Genomic DNA, 22411 nt, shown 5'->3' with positions numbered 1-22411 from the left:
ATGAACTAACTGCTTCATTGTGTGTATTCACAATGTGAAAATAATTACTGCCCCATTGGAGTTGAGTATGTACATTTCGTGTTCGATCAGCTGTGGCTCATAGATAGACAGAACCGTCATCCACTAAACGCAAGGTTTGATGTTCAAGCCCTCTCCAAGTGTCCTTGGGCAAGACACTCCAAATTGCAAATGTACCTCACTGCATCAGTGTGTGTGTGTGTGTGTGTGTGTCAGATAATAGTATTCTATAGATGCAGTACATTGAAAGCTTCTGGTCAGTGAGACAAGCATGTGAATGTACTCTAAGGCAAGTCAATTTAACATTTGTATAGTCACAAACAAAGCGCACCTTACATAAAACAAACAAAACAATGTGAATATTGATACAGTGGACATTCTTATCCAGGTTCCCAGTAGTAACCGCTTATACAGGTGGTTAGCAAACTGTGAGTCTTGAAGTCTGCTAAAAAAAAGTTGCTGATTGAGGACTCTCAGCAGCTGAAGAGTTTGCACTGACCTGTTGTAGCCGTTGAGAGAGAACGCCCCCTGTGGTGCAGGAGAGGTACTGCTCTTAAAGTAGTACACACAGCCCTTGTGGATGATGGTGTACCTCAGAGGCCCTGTAAGACAGGCAGCAGATATTAACAATATTTCCATCCATGCCACATGTGTACGGAAACTTAAGATGGACATACATACAACTGAGCACGAACTCTTGAAATTTAAAACAACTGAAAAGGCTTTTATGCGTCACTGAGGTATAAAGCTTGCTGGATCAACAAAGAGAATATAATTGGATGATACAATGTGTTGTGAGACATTTCACTTACTCTGTCCCTAAGCCACACTTCTTCTTATTCTTTTTATTATGAACTCACATTTCATGAGGCTGAACTGGCTGCCTCCCTTCTTGTGGAGGTATCCCGCTGTGGAAACTCCTCCCGGCATGGTGAGGAGGTTTTGAGCCCCAATGGCTCGCATCGGCACCGGCCAGCACACCTCTGAAGATGACATGGTTCTACCAGAGAGGTAAGGAGAGGAGAGGATGTTATTATTAACGCATCACTGCGTGACAGATCTACCAGCGAAGACCGCTACCTCAGGAGTCGCACATTGAAGCAGAAGCAGAAACAACAAAAAAAACTGTTCTCACATTACATTCATTCATTTAGCTGACGCTTTTATCCAGAGTGTCACTGCGCCATCACTACCCCAAATGAAACATAGAAAGAAATATTTCTACTGTTCAGTATAGCGGTCAACATGCCTCAACCGGGATTTGAACCATCCATCTTTGGATCTGCAGGGTAATGCCTTAATCACTGCACTATTAAGACATGTTCTCATTTGGACTCCCTGTGAAGAAATGTGTTTTGTTGGACATTAAGGGGTAAGGTTTTTGTTTAACATGGACCCTGTGTTCCTATGTGTTTGAGTTTATGTGACTAACTGAAACAACATTTTGCTTTTCAATTGGTCCAGTGTTGAGCGAGCGTGCTGCAGTCAGCAGCAGTGGGCTGCAGCATAATCCTTCTGGGAAATTCTGCCTCGTCAAAGTACGTCCAATAAAGTGCTTGTTTTTGCGACTTACAGGTTCAGCTTGTTATTAGAAGTGTCCCTACAAGGATCCCTACAGAGACTCTCGTCAAAGCCACCAGACTCCACTGACTGGAAATTCTCATAAATTCCAGATCACCAAATACTAATTCTTACAATGTGACTTCTGCTACAATCCACAGCTGCAATGACCATGCACACATAATCAAATGTGACTGTGGATATGTGACAAGGGGCTGCAAGCAGTCACTGTTTTTATAAGCCAAAAGGGTTGTGAACCACTGGAAAGTAATGAACTTTCCCCATGTGAAATGTGGTGGAGTACAAGTATGAGGTAAGGTACACCTCATAATTGAACTTAAGTATTAGGGTAACTAAAAGACTGGAGAGGGAAAATCACACTGTGGGTGGTTCACAGGTAGTTTTTTTCCTACGAGAGGCAAATATTTAGTCATTTCAGGCAGACAGCTGACAGCTGTGAGACCACCACTTTGGCTGAGGGTCCAGAATTAGTCAATTTTTGGTTATTATTTTGCCGGGCATCAGCCACGCATCACTTGTCTGTTTGGGTGTATTTCACCACAGAGACGCGTATATTTTATTTTCCAGTGACAATAGGAAGTGATTGTGCTCCAATCACGTCAGCTGTCAGTTGTTGCCACGGTTATTCCTCAGCAAGGCTCGTGTCAGAGACAGAGAAGAGAAAAGGCAACATTTACAGGAAATGTGTGTCAACCCAGTGTCGGGGGGAGGGAGGGTGGGCATGTGGTCTCAAAGCAAAATCTCAACGCACTCTCTCTCTATCGCTCTGTCTCTTTCTCAAAAACACAAACACAACAAAAATCTGAACTGACTTTGGTGAAATCTGCACTTTGTTGAAAAGATACGAGACGCCAATCAATCAATTCAATATTCTCTCATTTTTCTTCTTCTTCTTCAGAAAGCCATCTTCTTACACAGCGTGATCCAGGTGTGACCTGCTCAGGTGTTGCCTACCTCCTGTTGAGCCTCCTGTTGATGCTCTGAACAGCAGCGCTCTCCCTCAGCTGGCTAAGTGTGGAAGCTAACACTGTGGATGCCAGCGCCGGCAATATGTCCATGGCAGAGATGTGGAACAGACAGCCAACTGGACCCAAACTTGTTCTTTTCTTTCTGTCCTCAGGGTCACTGCTGCGTCTTTTTGTCTCTTCTCATCGCACTCTCTTTTCCTCTGATGCTTTTTCAGCTTTTTCTGAACTCTCTCTCTCTCTCTCTGGCTGCCTTTGTTGATTTCTATCTCTCTCACTCTCTCTTGCACATAAACACACTCAAAGTGAGATAGTGTACTTTGCTACATAAACACACACACACACACACACACACACACACACACACATATGCACACCCGCAGACACACCGAGACACACATTCAGTTCAGACATAACAAACACATAATGTCCTGAGTCCTTCTGCGGTGGTTCAAGGCTCATGTAATAGGTGTGTGTGTGTGTGTGTGTGTGTGCGTGTGTGTGTGTGTGTGTGAGAGAGAGAGAGAGAGCAGTCAAAATAAACATCCAAACTGAAGTTCTTACAGTAAACGTCTAATGTGTTTATATGGAACTTCTACTTTATCAACAGCATCTACTGACCTCAGAGGGAGAGAGAAAGAGTGTGTGTGTGTGTGTGTGTGTGTGTGTGTGTGTGTTTGAAGCCCAGGAATGAAGAACTCCGTATTTACCAGGATTTCTTCCACTCCCTTTGACTGAGATAAAAACCTGCAGGAATGCTTGTTTGTCTACTCAGTGTAGCCTTGTCCACAACTGTGTGTAGTTCCCTTCACATGCAGTGACTGGCAGGCTGACGTTAAATATGACTGCATCAAAGGGCACTCAACTCATTTTTCACGTCAAAGTCAGTCTACTTGTCACGGTTAAGGCCTTAGTATATTTCAAACAAACACGGTTGCCTAAAGGCATAAGCGTGAGAAAGTGTCCCCGCCTACTTCAGGTGGTCCCTTCTGAAAGTTTCAAAAAATGTCAGATGCAGCCCCCCCGATTCCACTGTCGGAAAAGTGGTTTTTAGACGCTGTTTGGTGATCTGACAAACACTTCATTTGAAGCATACTGAGGATGTTCTAAAAAAAAAAGAAACAGAAAAGCCATGAGATTGACGTGATTTTTTCTTAGTTCTGTGCGTGAACTAAAAGTCTTAATTCTTAATTCTAAAAGTCATGAAATCTCCTGCATCGAATTTGACCAAGTCAAGGCAACCTACTTTATGTACATACAAGGTGCCTGGTCACATTTGCATTTAATACAGCTGCATTTCGTAGCAAACTCAGTTCATTTGAGTGGAGCTGCAACCACTGAATTTGCTCCTTGGGGAGATGTGACTGTTCTTTTTTTTTTTTTAACCCTCCTAGGTCAGAGTATAAACTGCTCCACAAAAGAGTTTTGCAAACAGTTTGCGCAAACCATTGTGTTTGAAGAGCTACTATGACCAACTAATGCTAGCCTGTTCCTGGCTGGAAGTTTGCCACTTATGCATACATGCACCACTTATTTTGCAAGTATGCACTTTTTTATGCCAATCTGTCCATTATCTTTTCATATTTCTTGTGTACATGTTCAGGGGAATCACACAATATCATCATGGGGAGACCACTGATGTTCACTATAAATTGAATGGAAATCTGTCCAGAAATCAACCAATGTCTCTATTCTTACAACCTGCTCAAAAAAATTAGACTTGAACACTCTCATTTTAAGTTGTACTGTGTTGGCAAAAAGTGCAATATTGTGTCAGGCTTTAAAAAATAGAGACATGGGAGTCTGGACAGAGGGCGGGAGTGAGAACGGAAAGCTGATTTAAAAAATGAGGCGAGAAAACCTGCCTGAAACAATAAATCACCAGGGTGGAGCTGCTGCTTGTTTCTGACCTCTCAGTGTCCCGTCTTTTGTGGGCGGTGAGGACTTCAAGAGGACCTACAAAGGCTATCATGTGGTTGATTTTTCAGATTTGTTCAAAGTAATGTTTACTGATAACCAGCATACATAGGGCACATCACACAGACTCACCCCCCCCCCCCCCCCCCCCCCCCCCCCCCCCCCCCCGACACACACACACACACACACAGATAAAAGGAGTCTATTCTACAATTAACTGAACCTCATCTCAGTCTGAGTGAGGCCAAAGTTCACCAGCTGCTTATCATCGATACCAGGAGTTCCTGAAGCCCTCGTTCAGCTACAGCAGAGCAACCAGCAGATAAAAGTGAAACAACATAATGTGACTGTGCCGCAGCATTTTCATGTTGTCCATAGCGATTGGCCTGAGAGTCTAGGTTTCAGCATTATTTCCACTGACACAGGACAAAGATCAGGCTGACACTATTTCACAACTATTTACAGTGGATACACTTCAGCTACCATCTCTTAACCCTTTAAATGACAATTCAACTTTATTTGGCAACATGTGAAAAAACTTTTTTTCCTGAAACACATACAAAGCTTGAAAAAACAACAACAGACAGGCAACAGTAAAGGGAATCCCGTCCTTCATGAATGTTTGCCTAAGTACGTTCTTGTGTCGGATGAGGTCACTTTCCCCACTCAGAGGAAATGATGAATGAAACGGCAAAATACAAGCTTTCTCTGTCAGCTGGGTTACACAATTTCTAGGTATTGAAGCTTGCCCAAACTATTTCCCCTCACTGCAGTGCAAAGCCACTACCATGAGAAATGACCTATTGAAATGTATAGTTTCCACAGGTCATTTACTTTCATGACAAGAACCCTGTTAAGATGCTGAAAAACTCCATGCAGGAAACAACAACGTTAAGAAAGGACTCATTCAGCCTACTTGTATATGGTGCTCTCCTGAAATATAGTCCGGTTTGTTGATGTTTTATTTCAAGAGAATAAAAATATATCGAGTCAATGAACCCTCTCACCCTACAACATTTCTTTTTTAAGTTCTCCAGAGATGCTAATCAGAGAGTAGCTGTTTGTCAGGAAGGGAAGCACAGGAGCTGCCTGCATACCAGACTCATTGAAGCATATTTCCTCCACACGGACACACACAAACACACACAATGTAAAACAATGCTTGGATTCAACAGCGATTTTAAAGTGGTTACTTTTGAAATTCTAATTCTGTGTTTTCATGGCTTTTATGGAAAACGTAAGAGACCAACACGGCATGAGATGATATCCAACAAGAATCAAGACAACTTGAATGCTGTCAACTTGCCCACTGAATAATTCTCTTCCAGCTTTATGTTTCCTTTTTTTTTCATTTAGCTGACGCTTTTATCCAAAACGACTTACAATTGCTATATATGTCAGAGGTCGCACACCTCTGGAGCATCTAGGGGGTATCCAAAATACACAAACATTTAGAAAAACCACCAGGTAGACCTATTATAGCTGGTAATGGCTCTTAAGAAGAGAAAATACTACTTTCTAAATTTGGTTTAGATCTTCGGAAGTCGTAATCCACAAAACATTTTTCAAGTATGATGAAATGAGTATTTTTCTATATAGCAGTTTTAATGTATTTTTCCTGGATTAAGTATGTGATTTATGAATTGTTTGACTCAACGTATAATGTGTTGGATTTAATGTGCGCCTGTAAAATACTAGCAATAATATAAAATATAATACTTATTTTTGGGCAATAATATCACTCTTTTCTATTTTTGTATTTTCCTTGTAGGTTTATGATGGTTTATGAAAGACTCAACTTCTGATGTGTTGGATTTGACATGTGCCTGTATAATATTGACCTTGTTGTTTCCAGTTGTAGTTCAGATATATAGTTGTAGTATAGATATGTACACAGAGATATGCTCCCTTATGTAGGAGTATCAGACAGTGTTGTTGCTGCTCTCATTGGTCCAGCTTGAGAATAGACTGACTCTCAATCACGCAGATCACAGTGATGAATATGTTTGTGTCTACATATTGCCTGTTCTGCTTTGCGATGGTGATTTGACAATGCCTGACAAAGATCTCTGTTAGAGTGAAACATTGCTCAGTTATAGTTGATGGGAGCTATCTGTACAGATTATTGCCTTTTTGTTGATCTGATGGTCAAATCACTCCTGGTAAAAGTTCAGAAAAACTACAATCTTAGAAGACGGCTTGTGATGACCGACAGAAGCTGGGGTTGGAATTTGAACCTGAAAGCGTAATCCTCTGGGCTGTTTAAGCACTGAAATATGCTGCAATCATCTGAACCAAAGAAAGCCTAAAACTGAGCAGGACTTTTGTGAAGACAACAAGGAAGCTGCTAGCATAAATACCTGAACAAAACCCTTAATTTTGGTTCAAAAACCTCAATTGCTGGCAGCATGTCCACATCCCTAAGGCGCTTCCTTAATCCTGCAGAGGGAATAAAAACAGATGCTCTACTGCCCAAGGTGTTGTGTCACTTTTTTGACTTTGACACTGCTGTTGTGTAATGAAAAGAGAGTGTCTCTTCTAAGTTTGTAAACCTCTTTTCTGTGACAAGACTGTAAGCCGCTGATCTCTAACAAAAAAAGAAGGGGGGCTGCAGTGGACTCAAGAACAGACTGGCAGCAGTAGACTGACCAGAGTTTTACAAAGGAAACTGAAACTAGCCGTGAGATGGAAAACCCCTGATGAATCACATCGCAGGACAGCGTTCTTGTTAAATTTCCTTATGACAACATGACAGTGGCAGGGGAAAACAAGTTAGGATCCAGTGCAGTGTGTAAGTACCTGGTTGTATGTTTTGTACTGGAGCACATTTAATTTAAAGGAAACTATCACTATGAGGTTCAAACTTTCATTTAAGGGTTTTTTACATGCACATTAGATCAACAATGTAGTCTTGTTATACACAGTCCCCAGAACTATAGAGATGAACTTGAATTAAGTCTTTATATTTAACATTTCGTGTCAGATCCTTTGCAGTGAGTGACTGTCTGAAGTTTGTGACTCATACATCAGCACACTCTTCACTCTATCTATGCAAGACCTGAAGTTCCACTTCTGGCTGGTTTTGCTTATTTTACCCAGAAAACAAATATGTATTGGAAGCCTTGATTAGAGTCTACAGACAAGAGCTGCTAATCAGAGGGTTAAGGCAACCTGTATGTAGCCTGAGAGACAAAGAACGGGCCAAAAGAGTCCAAAGTCTGAATGTGACCGAGATGTGTGGATTTTTTTAGAAACAGAGAGAGAATGTAATTTTGATGGAGCAATCATCATCATGGACAATATGAGTACTAAATAAAGGAAGTACATTTCTTTCTTAGTCATGTGGTTTTCAGTGGGGCCTATGATGGTCTGACAGTTGTCTCAGTAACCATGAGGTAATGGTTTTTAACAAATGAAGCATGCAACCATGAGATACATCACCAGTAAACATCAGGGGTGGGGGAAAGCATAGTATCGTGATATTTGCCATGGCAATACTGTAGCGATACACGGATGCCAAGTATCGATATTTTATTATATAAATTGCAGATGGGAGTTTTAACTTTTTGGTACTAGAATAATAAAATCTGCTTTTTTAGTCCACTAGAAAACTTAACAGGACCCTGTAGAGGACTGAAAAAGTGATATGAACAAACAGAGAAATGTATCTTTTTAGATAAACAGATGTTGACAAAGTTTGACTTTAGGGACCTAATTGGAAGTTGGTAAAAGGTAATAAATTGCAACATATCTCAATATATTTAAAAGCCCAATAAAATCGAATCGCAACATAAATACCGAGATACTATCATATCGTGGGGCCCCTGGTGATCCCCACCCCTAGTAAACATGCCTGTCACCGTGACAATGGCGCAAACAGCATGCTCTGATGACGACTTTGTGATATGGCTGAAAGCTTGGACCCAGACAGCACAGGCTCTCCTTACTGTCATGGTTGTTGCATTGTGTCCACCTGTACTGTTCTGTTGGGAGTAAGTTTTTCTGTAAGCACTGAGTAATTGTTTGTATGATTATTTGGGTCAAGATAAATGTAAGCGTTCGTGCATACACGCCACCACAGCATCTATGATGGTGTGGCACAGATTTCACTGGCTGCCAGGTGTCTGCTACAAACATGCTTGTGGCTAACTAATGCCCTCGCTGCAGTGACCAAAGTTTGAGTTTCAGGCTCAGATCCGATCATCAAGTTCCCACCGCCTCCGCAAGACACGCAACCCCTGAGCAGATGACGAGATCTTACAACCACTGTACGAGCTGCAGCTGGTGCAGATAAATGTCTGTCCTGCTTAGGATGCAGATACTGTCACACAGACCTGCATTTTTACTTAAGGCACGCTTCCTTTTTCGACCACAGTGGTTCCTTCACCGGCTCAGCTTCACATTTTCACTGCAACTACAATATGTGGGTATGAAACTGAAGGTTAGTACAGAGAGGTTTATGTGAACTCTTGAGTGTTTCCTCTTCTCCTTTTATGGTCCAGATGAATGATTAAAAGAAGCTGAACAGAATGTGTGCACACCGATGACACTGAAGGAAAAGCATTAGAAATTTTTTTTAAATACTTGGAATTTCTCCTGGTATTGACAAAGTCTCCCTTTCACCTGGGGGAATGGATCTGGACTTGCCCCAGGAAAAGACAAAAAGCATTTTGGATGCATACGCTACAAACAAACAGAATATTTACATATGTGATGTTTGATTATGGACTTTCACACTATGAGATTTTGAGCCACTTCTGAGTTATTAGCAATGAAAGCATCGCTATAACTATTTGGTGAATTACCAAAAAAGCTTGTACAGACATTCATGGCAACACTATGATATCAACATTTGTAGTTGCCTGAGGACAACTATCAGACGGATTGCCACGAGATGTTCGCCTCAGGATGAAATGTAATAACTTTAGTGCTCCTCTGACTTTTCATCTAGCACCAGCATCAGGTCAACATTTTAATTTGCAAAATACTATGCTTTATGACTTGAAACACTTGAAGAAATATTGTTATTGCCATCAGCCTCAGCTGTACTTTGTGTTTAATGCTAACTGACTGTCTGTTTTAAATATTAGCATGTTAGCATTGTCATTGGGAGCATGTTAGCATTCTGATGTTAGCATTTAGCTGTTTTCATAAGATTTTGTTACTCTGGTTGATTCGCATAGTTCTTTAGCAAAATAATATGTATAATAATGTATTGGACATAGTGGATTTTTCTCTGGTATAGTATGTATCATCTTGGTTCATCCGGTGACATTTATAAGCATGTCCAAACTGAAATTCTGATTAAAAAATGTGAAAAGTGCTTTTGCGTCAATTTCACACAACGATGCACATCCAAATCAAAACTTTACCCTTTTTATGTTCAACTTCCTCTTCTTTTCACACAACAGGGTCACAATCGAGTCTCCAACCTCTAGAACGAATGGCAATGTTTAGCTTTTCTTGCTACTTAACAAAAGAAATGGAGGCAATGGCGTGTTTCACTGATAGGCAGTGTGTTTAAGGAGGAATCATAATGTTTTGATTTGTGTACAGGGCCACAAAATCCTTGTTGTGAAAGAGCAAAAAGATTGTTCCTGTTCCTGTCATTTACCTTTATTTGACAGCTCTTGTTCCATGTGACCGGAGGTTGCGGTGATGACTCAGATAATTCATAAAGTAAGATATGGACTGTTTAGGTGGAGAAACATTAAACAGACGTGGATTTCATTTCTGACAGCAACATTTTGAAACATATAAAAATAATTTCAAAGTGTTTTCTATCACACAAAGTTGCATCCCTGCTGTGCATCTATTTGTTGCAAGTAAATTTGGACTTGGTGAGGAAATACGTTTAGTTTGTATGAATGCTTGGTACTGCTGATACCATCGGTGCAATCTTCCTGCATGAGATTTAAACAGTATGGTGCTGGTGCTGTTTTATTAAATTAATTTTACCTGATGGACCATTAATAAAGTGAGTGGCCGACTGTGTGTGGAATTATTTGGTTCCTTCTCAAAAAAAAAGAAAAGCAGAAGAGAAAGTCAGCTTTTACTTTACAGACACACACACACACAAACACACACCTGGAGCAGTGGGCTCATAGAAAACTGAAATATAAAACCAGGTCCTCTTTCTCTACCTGTGGCTTCTCCTACACATTGTCACTTCCTTTGTCCATATATGGCAATGACATCCACAGGAACTGCGCAGCCGTCACAGTTCCAACGGCTACAGGAAGGATTCCTCTCAGACTAACACACACACACACACACACACACACCCACACACACAGACAGTACAGGTCTTCTACTGTGACTATTCAAAGATTAAAAATTGTACTATAGCTGTGTTTCCTTTCTGAAGTAAAAACCACAAGAGATTAGAGAGGCAGGAAGAGAGAGAGACAGAGAGAGAGAGAGAGAGAGAGATCGCGTTGAGATTTTGCTTTGAGACCACATGCCCACCCTCCCTCCCCCCAACACTGGGTCGACACACATTTCCTGTAAATGTTGCCTTTTCTCTTCTCTGTCTCTGACACGAGCCTTGCTGAGGAATAACCGTGGCAACAACTGACAGCTGACTTGATCGGAGCACAATCACTTCCTATTGTCACTGGAAAATTAAATCTACGTGTCTCTGTGGTGAAATACACCCAAACAGATCAGTGATTTATTATAATAAAATAATAAATAACCAAAAACTGACCCTCAGAAAAATGTGCGTGGTCTCACAGGTGTCAGCTGTCTGCTTGAAATGACTAAACCTTTGACTCTTGTGGGAAAGAAACCTGTGAACTACCCACAGTGTGATTTTCCCTCTCCAATAGTTTTCTTTGAGATAATCTGCTGCTATGGTGGAGAGTAACAAAGTACCTTTACTCAAGTGCCGTACTTAAGTTAAATTTTGAGGCTCTTGTACTTTACTTTAGTACTGCAATGATATGCTCCTTTACAATTGTACTCCACTACATTTCAGAGGGGAAAGTTGTACTAAATTTATTGGACAGCTATAGTTACTCGTTACTCAGATTAAGATTTTCAAATTGAAAACCTTTGATAAACTTATCAAATGCAACAAATTTCAAACCAGTGGTTCCCAACCCTTTTGGCTTATGACCCCTTACAAAAACAGTGTCTACTTGTCACATTTCCCAAGTCAATAGCTGTAAGCAGCTCCCTTATAAACCTCTGAGGTTTCATATAAATAACAATTTGAGGTTCAAAACTGTATTAAAAACTTTTGAGATACTTCTGTAACAGAACATTTGTTTGTCCTCGTTCCCACCCCATTAATCATGTCATTTTATCTTGGAAATGGATTGTAGCTGTATAGAGCCTTGCGTAGTCTTCTGACCACTCAAAGCGCTATACAATACATATCACATTCACACACATTCACACACTGATGACAGAGGCTATCATGCAAGGTGTCACCTGCTCATCAGCTGAAAATCAAAGCAATTTGGGGTTTAGTGTCTTGCCCAAGGACTCTTTCACATGCAGAGTGGAGGAGATGGGGATTGAGCCGCCAACTGATTCAAATTGAAAAAACTGTAGTTTCTTTACAGTGTCATGGTAGTGTTTACAGTCATACTTCTTCACCGCATAGAGATGGACTGACGGTAGAAAGTACAGTATGTGTCACTGCTGCTGCAGCTGCAGAGTAAGCTTTGCTCTTCAGTCTGCTCGAAATGGACAGTTCTATTTCGAGTTTCACATCCAGTGAAAGCTGTCAAAATGCCATCCTGTCAAATGTGTCGTGAGAAAATGCACTGTTTAAGCAAGACTTTGTGACAGGCTAAACTTGTTCTCAATACTGTAGACTGAAAGGTGCCAAGATGGAAACAGGGGCCATCAAATGAACTATTTTGGGTTAACTGGATAAGCAAAAAAATTCAACAACAAATGTGAATAAAAATGTGACTAAAAAATGACTTCAATGAGGAGATTCTCCAACAGACACTAGGAGCTTTCACACTCCAATCAACAGGCGAAGACAAAGTTAAAGGGGAATCCTTCAGTTGCTTTACTGATCTTGTAATGGGGAAGGAATATTACCAAACCCAACAAATGCAGATGACATAAACCTCCAGCTGAGTGTTTTGCACCGCCTTGCACCAAAGAATACATGAATCCCAAGTTGACACAAAGGACCACTAAATGCCAGATATCTGAAACCAGAAGGTATGCCAGATAAAGACAGAAACCAACCTGCAAAATATATCCTTTACACCCCGAAACAGCTTCAGAACTGGTCACCAAACCAATGCAGGTGAGGACAACCTCCAGTCAACTTATCTAGAAATGCATCCATACATTAAGTTACAAAAAGTGAACATCAGGCACAAGACAAACCCAGGCTCATGAAGAATGAAGATAACTTACATGACATCCCTCTGTTCCCAAATACACATCCTGACACTTGGCTTGGAGGTCCGCGCAAACGACTTCTTCTTCCTCACGGATGGAGCGGACATGTCGGCGGACATGACAGCGGCAGTACAACACAATATACCACCATAATTTTCAACCGCGTGGAGCGACGGTGGACAGATGTATGGCAAGATGGACCAAGGGCAGACTGGATAGAGACTCCAGAGTATTAGGAGAGTGGTTGGATTTGTAAAACAAGAATACAGATGAATGAAAGAAGAGATGGAAGAATAAATAAATAAAAGAAAAACTAATTAAAGACAGGCATAGATGGGAAGATAGAACTATCAGTCGTGTTGCTCAGGAAGTCTGTTGGAGGTCTGAACCCCTGATACTCCGCCAGTTGTTTCCTGAAGGGGCCTCCTCCTCCAGAACAGCTTCTTATTGGTCGACCGGCTGAAGCATGTTCCTTCCTGCTTCCACAGAGCTAGAATATGATTGGCTGTGGGACACAACCCACACCACTTCACACATATGCCTCATACACTCGGACACACAGGACGTGAGAAGAGACATAGGGACTTTCCATCCCCAAAGACTGGAACAATACAGTGGTCAAGCACACACACAAATATATTAGAATAGAAATTGACGAAATGGATGAGTATAAAGTTGTGTGAGTCGTTTCAGACTTGTTTTGACAGTGCACAGTGACACAAGAGCTTTGTTAAATCTATCCCTAAATCTTCAAAAAGCCATCCCAATATACAACTTATCTAGAAAAAAGTAGTTATCATTATTATCTGAAATCATTTTCAACACTCTAAGGTCAAATTCAGGGCTTGATTTGACTGAGATCCTGCAGGTGTCTGCACGCCCCACATATCACGGTACATGCACGGTATGCTGGCAAGTGGTTTAATGCTTTTTGGTGTCTAAATATTTTGGCATGTGATTACTGTAAGGCCCACAGCTAAGCAGTGCTGCTGTGAAATTATGAAATAAGTCTTTTTGTTGCAGTGATCCACAGACAAGAGGCAAATGACAGGGAAGTGAAGGGACAGTCAACCAGACAGAGAGAGGAGTTGATTATTGTGAATGCTCTGATCAATAAATGCAAATAGATTATGCTTTGTTTGTGATGTCGGTTTAGTTTAGTCTAGTTTTAACAGCTAGCACTTGCTGCGCCTAGGTACTGTGGGTTTTTGATGGGTTCTCTGACTATTTCTCTCCCCTTGACCTGCCTGAACAGCACCCTCCTGATTTACAAATTAAAAGACTTTGCAAACTTGTCTGAGGGCTTAAATGCTAGGTAAAATGAAAATCAACAGTTTTACACTTCCTTGTGTGGGTACTGTTAAAGTTAATTAAAGTTGTTTGTGTGGCTCATAGAGTTATAGCAAAATCAATGGTGTTTCATGGTGTGAATAGCTGCTACTGTAGGTAGCTCAGAAATGTTCGCTAATGTTAGCTCTCTGAGCTAGTCTGCTTGCATTGCACACTTGCAAGTTAATTAGCTAACCACCTTTATTGTTTTACTTAGTCAGAATGTTTCTTATTCTGATGGAATTGGGCCTTATGGTACATTTACACTACATTAATGGACACTTAAGCGTTGGAACCTTGCACGTTTCTCTGTTTTCTATTCCGTTTAAGCTGCATGAATTTGCAATTTGAAGGCAAATGGCTATGCTACAGCCCCTTTTCAATTTCATTTGACCCTGAAGAAATATCTGTTTTTCAATAGATGGATACACACATTTTCTTCTCAGCAAAACCGCTAGAGAGAGAGAGAGAGAGAGAGAGCAAGAAACCGGCGAGACCAGGTTGTCAAAACCACATACTGTAGATGCTAAGTCAGTTACACATGAAATCTCCCCAACCTCCTCTAACATTTCTTTACGTCCTAACAGGTTATTCGTCATTTTCTAGCTGCATACAATAAGTTTGTGTGTGATTATTAATGCAAAGAGGAAGATAGGAGGGTCAGAGAGAGCGAGAGCAGGAAGGACCATGTGAGAAAGTATGCAACTATGCAAGGAAAATGAGTAAATACTTAAACATGAATGTACAAATTATGAAAAGTAATCATACTTTAATGAATAAATAATAAACGAACTGACTGCATGGAAACAATCACGAGGGATCTTTCCAATGCTTCATTTCCAATGCTCCTAGTTACACCTATACTGTATATACCAAAGACTTAACTCAGAATTACAATCTTTCGTAATCCTCCAAAAGCTGTCCACAAAACCAACTAATCCCAAAAGGTAAAGAAAAGGCAACTAAAAGTCCAAAATCCACAAACAAAAGAAATAACAACAATATTTGTTGAACTGTCAGGAGAGAAGCAAACTCCTAAATCTACAGTAAGCAAGTGTATAGTGCAACATAGACAGGTGAACAGAAACAATGTCCAGACTCCACAGAACGGTGATAAAATGGACAGGGATGGCACACAGATTCACACGACTCGACTACAAACAGCATGCAGTATGACAGACAAACGGATCTGCAAACATTACGGGAACACCTGGACAATATAAGAACAGACAAACCTACACAGCAAACAGAGAGGTCACTCACAGGTGGGACACATTAGGTTCTCAGGAAGACCAGAAACAAGCACAAGATGCACAGCTAACACAGACCATTACCAAAATAAAACGGAAACAAGCAGACACATAGACAAAACAAAATGACATACAGACCAGATCCTGACAAGAACTGAAAGTTTGATATTCAAAGTCCTCATTGCTGATGAAGTCTAGATGTAGTATAGCTTTGCATACATGTGAATTGTTTAATTTCAAATAAAGAAAGAAAGCTTTCTATCTAGGTAAATGACCAATGTCAAGAAGAAACATTGGAACATAAAAAGAATCTTGATCAGTATGTTCATCTTTATAGTTTTTACTCTACTTGCCAGAGATAAATATACAGGTACAGAATGATCAGTATCCTTCTTAAGAGATGAATGGAAAGGGGGAAAATGAGACAAATTAAAGCTTCTAGCTTCAATTAAAGTTGATGGTCAGATTGTGGAATTATTATTATTTGTGGATTGAAAACATTCTACAGATTATAATGAAAATATGGAGACTAGTAATAAATCAAGACAAAACACAAATTGTACATCATAGACAAAAAAATCATTAGACGGAAGTTCAGTTGCTTTTAATTTCGGGTTAAGTTGTGCTGTCATATAAATATTTTGGCTCTAGCAGTCAGCGGACATAGCACTGGGAGCTGTACTGAATAAAGTTAAACAATGTGGTGTCACGATCTGGCTCATGGACCGTGACAAAATATGGAGACACACCGCAGGCCTACTAAAAGTTTAACAAAAGTAATTTATTCTTAACAAAGAGTAAACAATAAATTTTACTATAACATAAACCAAAATATGTCATGTGAAAATCAGTCCAGTCAGTAGTGTTAGGTGTGGGTGAGTGAACGTATAGTGTAGGTGAAGGTGTTGAAATGTAGAAATAAAACAACAAGAACTCAAAATGACCGACGGCACATCCTTGACGGGGGGCGCCTCTGCCGACGAAGAAAAGAGAAGAGTGAGGGGGAAGAGAGAGAACTGCACTAGTGCCGGCTTAAATAATCTGCACACCCTGGGGCCCTCAGGTGTTCACGATTACCTAATAAGAAGCACAGAGAGAGTTATACAAGACAGCCCTACAGGGGTCGTCACAGTGGTCATCTGGGATTCCATACACACCAAACACAACTCTATAGCTGTGTCCTGTGTTCGATTAAGTTTCTGGGGTTTCCGTCAACATATAAGTTGTAATACTATGCATCAGGATGTACTTTTTAGTTAAAAGCATAGGTGTCATTTACACTGGGGACGCTGGGGACATGTCCCCACCACTTTTTGAAATGGCTGATTTTGTCCGCACCACTTTTTAAAAACATTTGCTAAAAGTTTTCTGAAAATTAGCTTGCAACTAGAAATGTTAAATTGCAAATAAAAATTCTATGAGAAAGGTTTACTTGTACAATAGGAAAATATCAAATGCAATGTAAATACAGAAGAATCAAATCTGCCTTGGCTTAAAAAGTAACTTAGGCTAAAAAAACAAGCTAATGATTACTGCATTATGTTCAATAATATTTTTATATAATGAATGAACCAGCCACATGAATTTTGTTTCCATTCATATAAATTTCCACCATAAATTGGTGCACAAAATGTCTCTAGAATGCAGGAAATCAAGAGTTTAATGTTCAAAATCTTCTGAGGGAGGACCCCCAAACCCCTCAATCAAATTGCCTTTTTCATCAATGAGTATTTCTTATAAATAGCATTGGAGTATCTTGTTATCTTGTTCTCGAGACTCCAATATTGTGCTTTCTCATGTTTTGTGGCCTAAGTGTTTTGTCACACCCCTCATATGAGCCCTTAAATGTCCCCACCACTTTTTAACACAAAGTGACGCCCTTCGTTAAATGTTCTCTGTTTATAGTGATTGTTTCGGCTCGATGATTCTGATTATATTTTGTTATACTTAAAGAATGCCATCTTTTTTGTATCCGATTTTCTTTGACAAGCATGGGAGAGAAAGCAGAATATTTAGTTTAAGACCGAGCTGTAGAACAACCATCATTTTTAACCAGTCATTTGGGAAGAAAATAACATGTTTGACCACTGCAACTGTACTTATGGTATCTTGTAAACCCATGAGGGTTGACACCTTCGTGTGCGTGTCACAAAAATAAAAGTCATCATCATCATGTGTGATGCAGGTGAACTTTCATGACACTTTCTTGTTAGTAAAGTCTGTGTAACTGCTAGTGGCCTAGACTGTCTCTGACAACTTCCCTGTGTCATCATACACACTTTATACTTGTCCATATATGTACCATATATGGGCTAGTATTCACCTTTTAGACCAATTACACATCTTCCTATCCATCTTAAACAGACCCTTTAGGGTTGTGAAGTATTTCAATATAAGTTTTGAGAAATGATGTCAGTTTGGCATGGCGAACGGCTCCACGATACCCATGACCTTTAGTCAATGTTGCTATGGAGAAGAGGCCATGGTAAATTCAGAACGTTTTATTGTTCCAAACAGGAACAATAGTTGCTGAATTCATTCAAAGAATGATCTAGAACGGAAATGATTGAAAGTGTTATCAGGTGTACACAAAGTTTAATCTTTAGATTCAGCTGGCCATTAGCTGGGCTATTTTAAGCCCGGTGTTTGGATGTTTCTAAGTGAAGTTGTAGTTGACTTCTCTTAACTTCAGTTTTATGTCCACATACATGTAACAGTTGTCCATCTTTTGTACTGATGATGAACCAGGGTCATGTTAATCCAAGCCTTGAAGTGCTCCAAATGGATCTATCACGTAAAAGTTTTGTGTAGAAAACAAATCGGAAAATTTCTTCCAGAACACTGAACTGTTTTGATCTGGCTTTGCTCCCCTCCCAGTTCCAAGTGTTTCTTGCATTTTCCCCTCCCAGTGTTTCTGTCTGCTGTCTGTCTACCGTATGTGTATGTGTGTGTGTGTGTGTAGGCGTGGCAGTGCACTTCTCTGTAGGCACCAGTCAGTAAGATCACCTGAAGCTTCCTGATGCATCTGAACGCTTTTCCAAAATCAACCCCTGCAGATCGTCTGGACATTTGTGCTTGTTGTGCTTATGCATCACATAAGATTAAACATACAGCAAACGGGAACTCCAAAAGGCCAATTTATACTGTGAGTGTGTCCCATTTTACCATGAGTTGAAACTGCAGAGGCACCGGGTAAACAAGAGCGCTCCTGTGTGAGTGACCCTTCCCTACATTGAAGATATTGTAGCACTGATTTTTTATTTAGTTTCTGTTCTCAAAACATGATTTTATGCTAGTTGAATTTTGGAGGTACTGTACTTGAAGTATTCCCAATATATACTACTTTATACTTTTATTTTGGGGTGACTCCAGATAATCAAAGATTTAATGCTTCGATATGAGGAGCCTGATTCGACTGCCAAACTCACAGCTGTATCTTCGCAGAGCTGTAATGAAACGAGGATCATACCATTTTCTATATGGAGTGCTCACCCTCTGATGTTACACAGAACTACAGGTTTTCTCCCAATAAGTAAATATACAGCCTATTACGAAATAAATATCAACATATAATGCTGTAAATAAAATCTGAAAAGAAAGAAGCTTTTAATAAATATTTTTATGTGGAATTGTGTGAATAAGATTAAAGCGGAGCTACCATGTGTAAACCGACCCACCATCACACATGATGCGACGATCATTCAACTATAGGCAAGACTTAACAATACTGATTCGACTATTCGACTTCTGTCTATGTACTATATTTCATGTATGCAAGCAGAACATATATCCATGCTAAAATCGTGTTTACACCCACAACATTTTATCAACACCCTTCTCATCTTCTATACACATCGTCAGATCAAGTCCTGTAGTAATGCTCAATGAACACTGTACCAGCACAAAATGTAAATTTAGTTGCAAAATCTCAAACCACTGCCCGCAGCAGCAAAAGCTGAGGTGTTAAAACCAACCTGTTAGAATTTGATACCAACTAAAGAGCAGCGTCTCTTGCTCACTGTGTGGGTGACCGAAGTCATTCATTCAAAGGAGGAATGAGGTATGCTCATAACAGCAAATACAGTACACAGCTGATTCAAGTTGCCAACATTTAGCTGCAATCGTTATTGGTCTTGGACTGCAATCCACATGACATTATCTAGATTGATATTATAGCCATACAAACACACAGACACACACACACACACACACACACAGCCTTTTGGCACTATCTTTTAGTGGTTGCATTGTTGTGTCACTTGCCTGAGACCAAGTTGTGACGTGATAAGAGAGATAGGATAGTATCACAGTACACAGTGAACTCAAGCCCTGAAAGTTGACAGTCGCTGAGTCGCTCAAGCAATCCACTCTCCATCTCATATCTTTTTAGTCTCAAAGTAGGAAGTAGTTCCAAATATTGTATTTAATTACTAGATGTCACAAATGTACATAATAGAGTTGGACTCACTGGCTTATCCTTCATGAGCGACCGTCTCGACTTGTTATCGAGCTGAGCAGAATTTTCATTTGCAGTGGGACTGCGCAGTCGGAGCTCTGGTCAAGCACTGAACAAATGTTTTTAATGAACTGATTCCAATGATTCTATAAACTGAAAATAACTCCAGCCCAAATTACTACAAAATAAAACGAGTAATTGTCATGCCTGTAGGTTCAGGCCATAAATATGCCATCTTCTTCCAGTTTTTTCCTTATCAGGGATATTTATGATTTCTGGTGTTGGACTATATAAATCAAATTATATTGACTTGACTAGTGTGCAGCAGAGTTTAATGAGGGGTAAATCCAACTCTACATCCATTCTATCACTTAACATTCACATATAAAGCACACAACACACTTATAAAGGAGACAACAACTACAACAACAACACAAATTCCACTAAAACACGAATCACTGTGCTCTCAATGGCTTTACATGGCTACACAAAAAACAGAAGTCATGTGTTCAGAGTAAACCAAGTTTATGAACTTCTTCTTACCACCAAGAATCAAAAGACACATCAACACACTACTGTAACTCCACAGTAATGCTACCACCAGGCTTGGCTTTGAAAAGATGTATGGGTGGAAGCTGAAACCATACATTCCTTAATAATGTAAAAAATGTTTTGAGTGACACCTCAGCTGGGCTATATGGGTGAAATCACTATAAAAATATGAATCAGGATATTCTGTGATATAATTATATCATAGCATGGTAAATGTGTGGAAAAATATAAAATACTCAGGGTTCAATGCTAAACCCCTTCACTAGTGATTGTCGAATCATATCTTGCAACCATAACTAACCATTCTCTAACCTACTTAATATGTTTTCCTAAACCTAATCACAAAAATTAAACAATGTTTGTATGCTCTAATGTTAGCTGCTAGGTTAATGGCCACGCTTTCAAGGTTAAGTCTAAGCATGTCATTAGCTGACTGGGTGTGGAGGTGAAGTAAAGCCCTGTTCAGGAGCAACACATCCAGTGCATGGAAGCTGGTTTAACACTGGTCCTGGATGCTACTACGTCAAAACCGAGTGTAACTTTAGTCCAACACAGTCCAACTTTGTGTATGTGTAGAAGAATTTCAAAAACTGTGATGTGAATCTGCTGAGTTGGTGATTAAATTATTGCCCAGCCCTACAACTCAGCTTTATTAGTTGGTTTTTCCATCTGGACCCATGAATTGGTCCGTTGAACCAGCAAACAGAATTTTAACTATAACACCATATAAAGCAGAAAAAGTTGTCTGAAAGACTTGCATATCTGTAGAGAGCTGCACTTACTGTGTGTAACACTATTTCTTTCTCTATTAGTAAACCTAGCAGCAATGCAGCTATATCCTTTAAAATAGAAAATAAAAGAGCAAAGCGTGTATACACTTTTAAAACATTTTAATTAAAACTTACCCATGGAGTGCTGCGTCAGTTGTGTAGCTCCTCTTTCTGTGTCTGTGTCATCAGTGGTTTGAGCCCTCAGAACTGTGCTTCAGCCCAGTTCACTTCCTGGCGAGGCGTTTCAGAGCTACTATATAAAGTGTCATGACACCCTCCCTTCAACCACAAGAGAAACTGTCTGAAGAACTCATACAAACACACAGGCTGGCATACAAAAGAGTAAGGCAACATAGAAACTAAAAGCATGTTTCTACTTTCCAGCAGAAACCTTTGAACAGTGCTCCGTAGCTGCACCAAAGAAAGTAACAACATTGTGTTTATGCATGTTTCACATTTCACTGGCTGTATGACTGCAGCCAGAACACAATGCCTAACTTCCCCTTTTACAGTGTAGGACCTCTCCTTTTAGCTTCCATCTGGTCAGAAAATATGTCATAAACAAACAGCACACACTAGGCCTGAAAGCCTGAAACCTGCTATAACACGTTCTCCAGTCACAACAAGCAGGGCTGGTTTGGTTATAACGTTTGGTGACTCCAAAACGTGTCAAGAGTCTAAACACCTAACAGGCAGGGGTTATAATAATAGACAATACCAAAGTGTCAGAATCAGCATGTTGTTGGACACGTGTTGCTATTCAAACAAGCATCCACTGGGGACTGGGGACTGGGCACTGCTCCTGTAACGTCAGTTTGCAGACTAGATAGATTATTACCTGGTCATCTGCAGCACATCAAAGAAATGACCTGGATTCCGAAATTTACCTGTAACTAACCACAGTTCAAGTTTGTTTTTTTTGTCCCTCCTTCACTATATTGAGCCAACTCTGAGCATATTTGATTACTGGTCAGGCAGAATGTAATATAATATACATAACATAATATCGTGCAAGCAGGTTGTGTCCAGCATTGATTGAAACGTTTCTTCCTTCTGGTCTCATTGATTGGACTCCAGGTTGGCTGATTACTGACTCCACTTAGCTTTTGGAGAAGTCATTAGCCTAGGGGTTCACATACTTTTCCCCTGCACTGTGAATCTTTACACGGTGTGTCCAATAAAAACATAAAAACATATAAT

General features: G+C 40.1%; 1 protein-coding gene across 4 annotated transcripts in view; it reads right to left on the bottom strand.

Moving 5' to 3' along the window:
* The window catches only part of sh3bp2 (SH3-domain binding protein 2), a 30050-nt gene extending 8558 nt beyond the window's left edge, over positions 1–21492 (bottom strand). Inside the window, exons 1-3 of one of the 4 annotated variants that reach the window (XM_046067429.1) lie at positions 21347–21492; positions 879–1018; positions 518–620 (exon numbers count right to left, since the gene is read on the bottom strand). In XM_046067429.1, coding sequence (XP_045923385.1) covers positions 518–620; positions 879–1014 — 239 coding nt within the window. In that variant the 5' untranslated portion in view covers positions 1015–1018; positions 21347–21492. Of the gene's footprint in view, positions 1–517; positions 621–878; positions 1019–2553; positions 2739–12869; positions 13195–21346 lie in introns of those variants that run through there. The other 3 variants (XM_046067425.1, XM_046067426.1, XM_046067424.1) reach the window with 3 other exon arrangements.
* Between the last annotated feature and the right edge of the window lie 919 nt (positions 21493–22411).

The sequence above is a fragment of the Micropterus dolomieu genome, linkage group LG13 (genome assembly GCF_021292245.1).
Source record: "Micropterus dolomieu isolate WLL.071019.BEF.003 ecotype Adirondacks linkage group LG13, ASM2129224v1, whole genome shotgun sequence".
Lineage (NCBI taxonomy): Eukaryota > Metazoa > Chordata > Actinopteri > Centrarchiformes > Centrarchidae > Micropterus > Micropterus dolomieu.
This window is presented reverse-complemented; position numbering and strand designations above follow the sequence as displayed.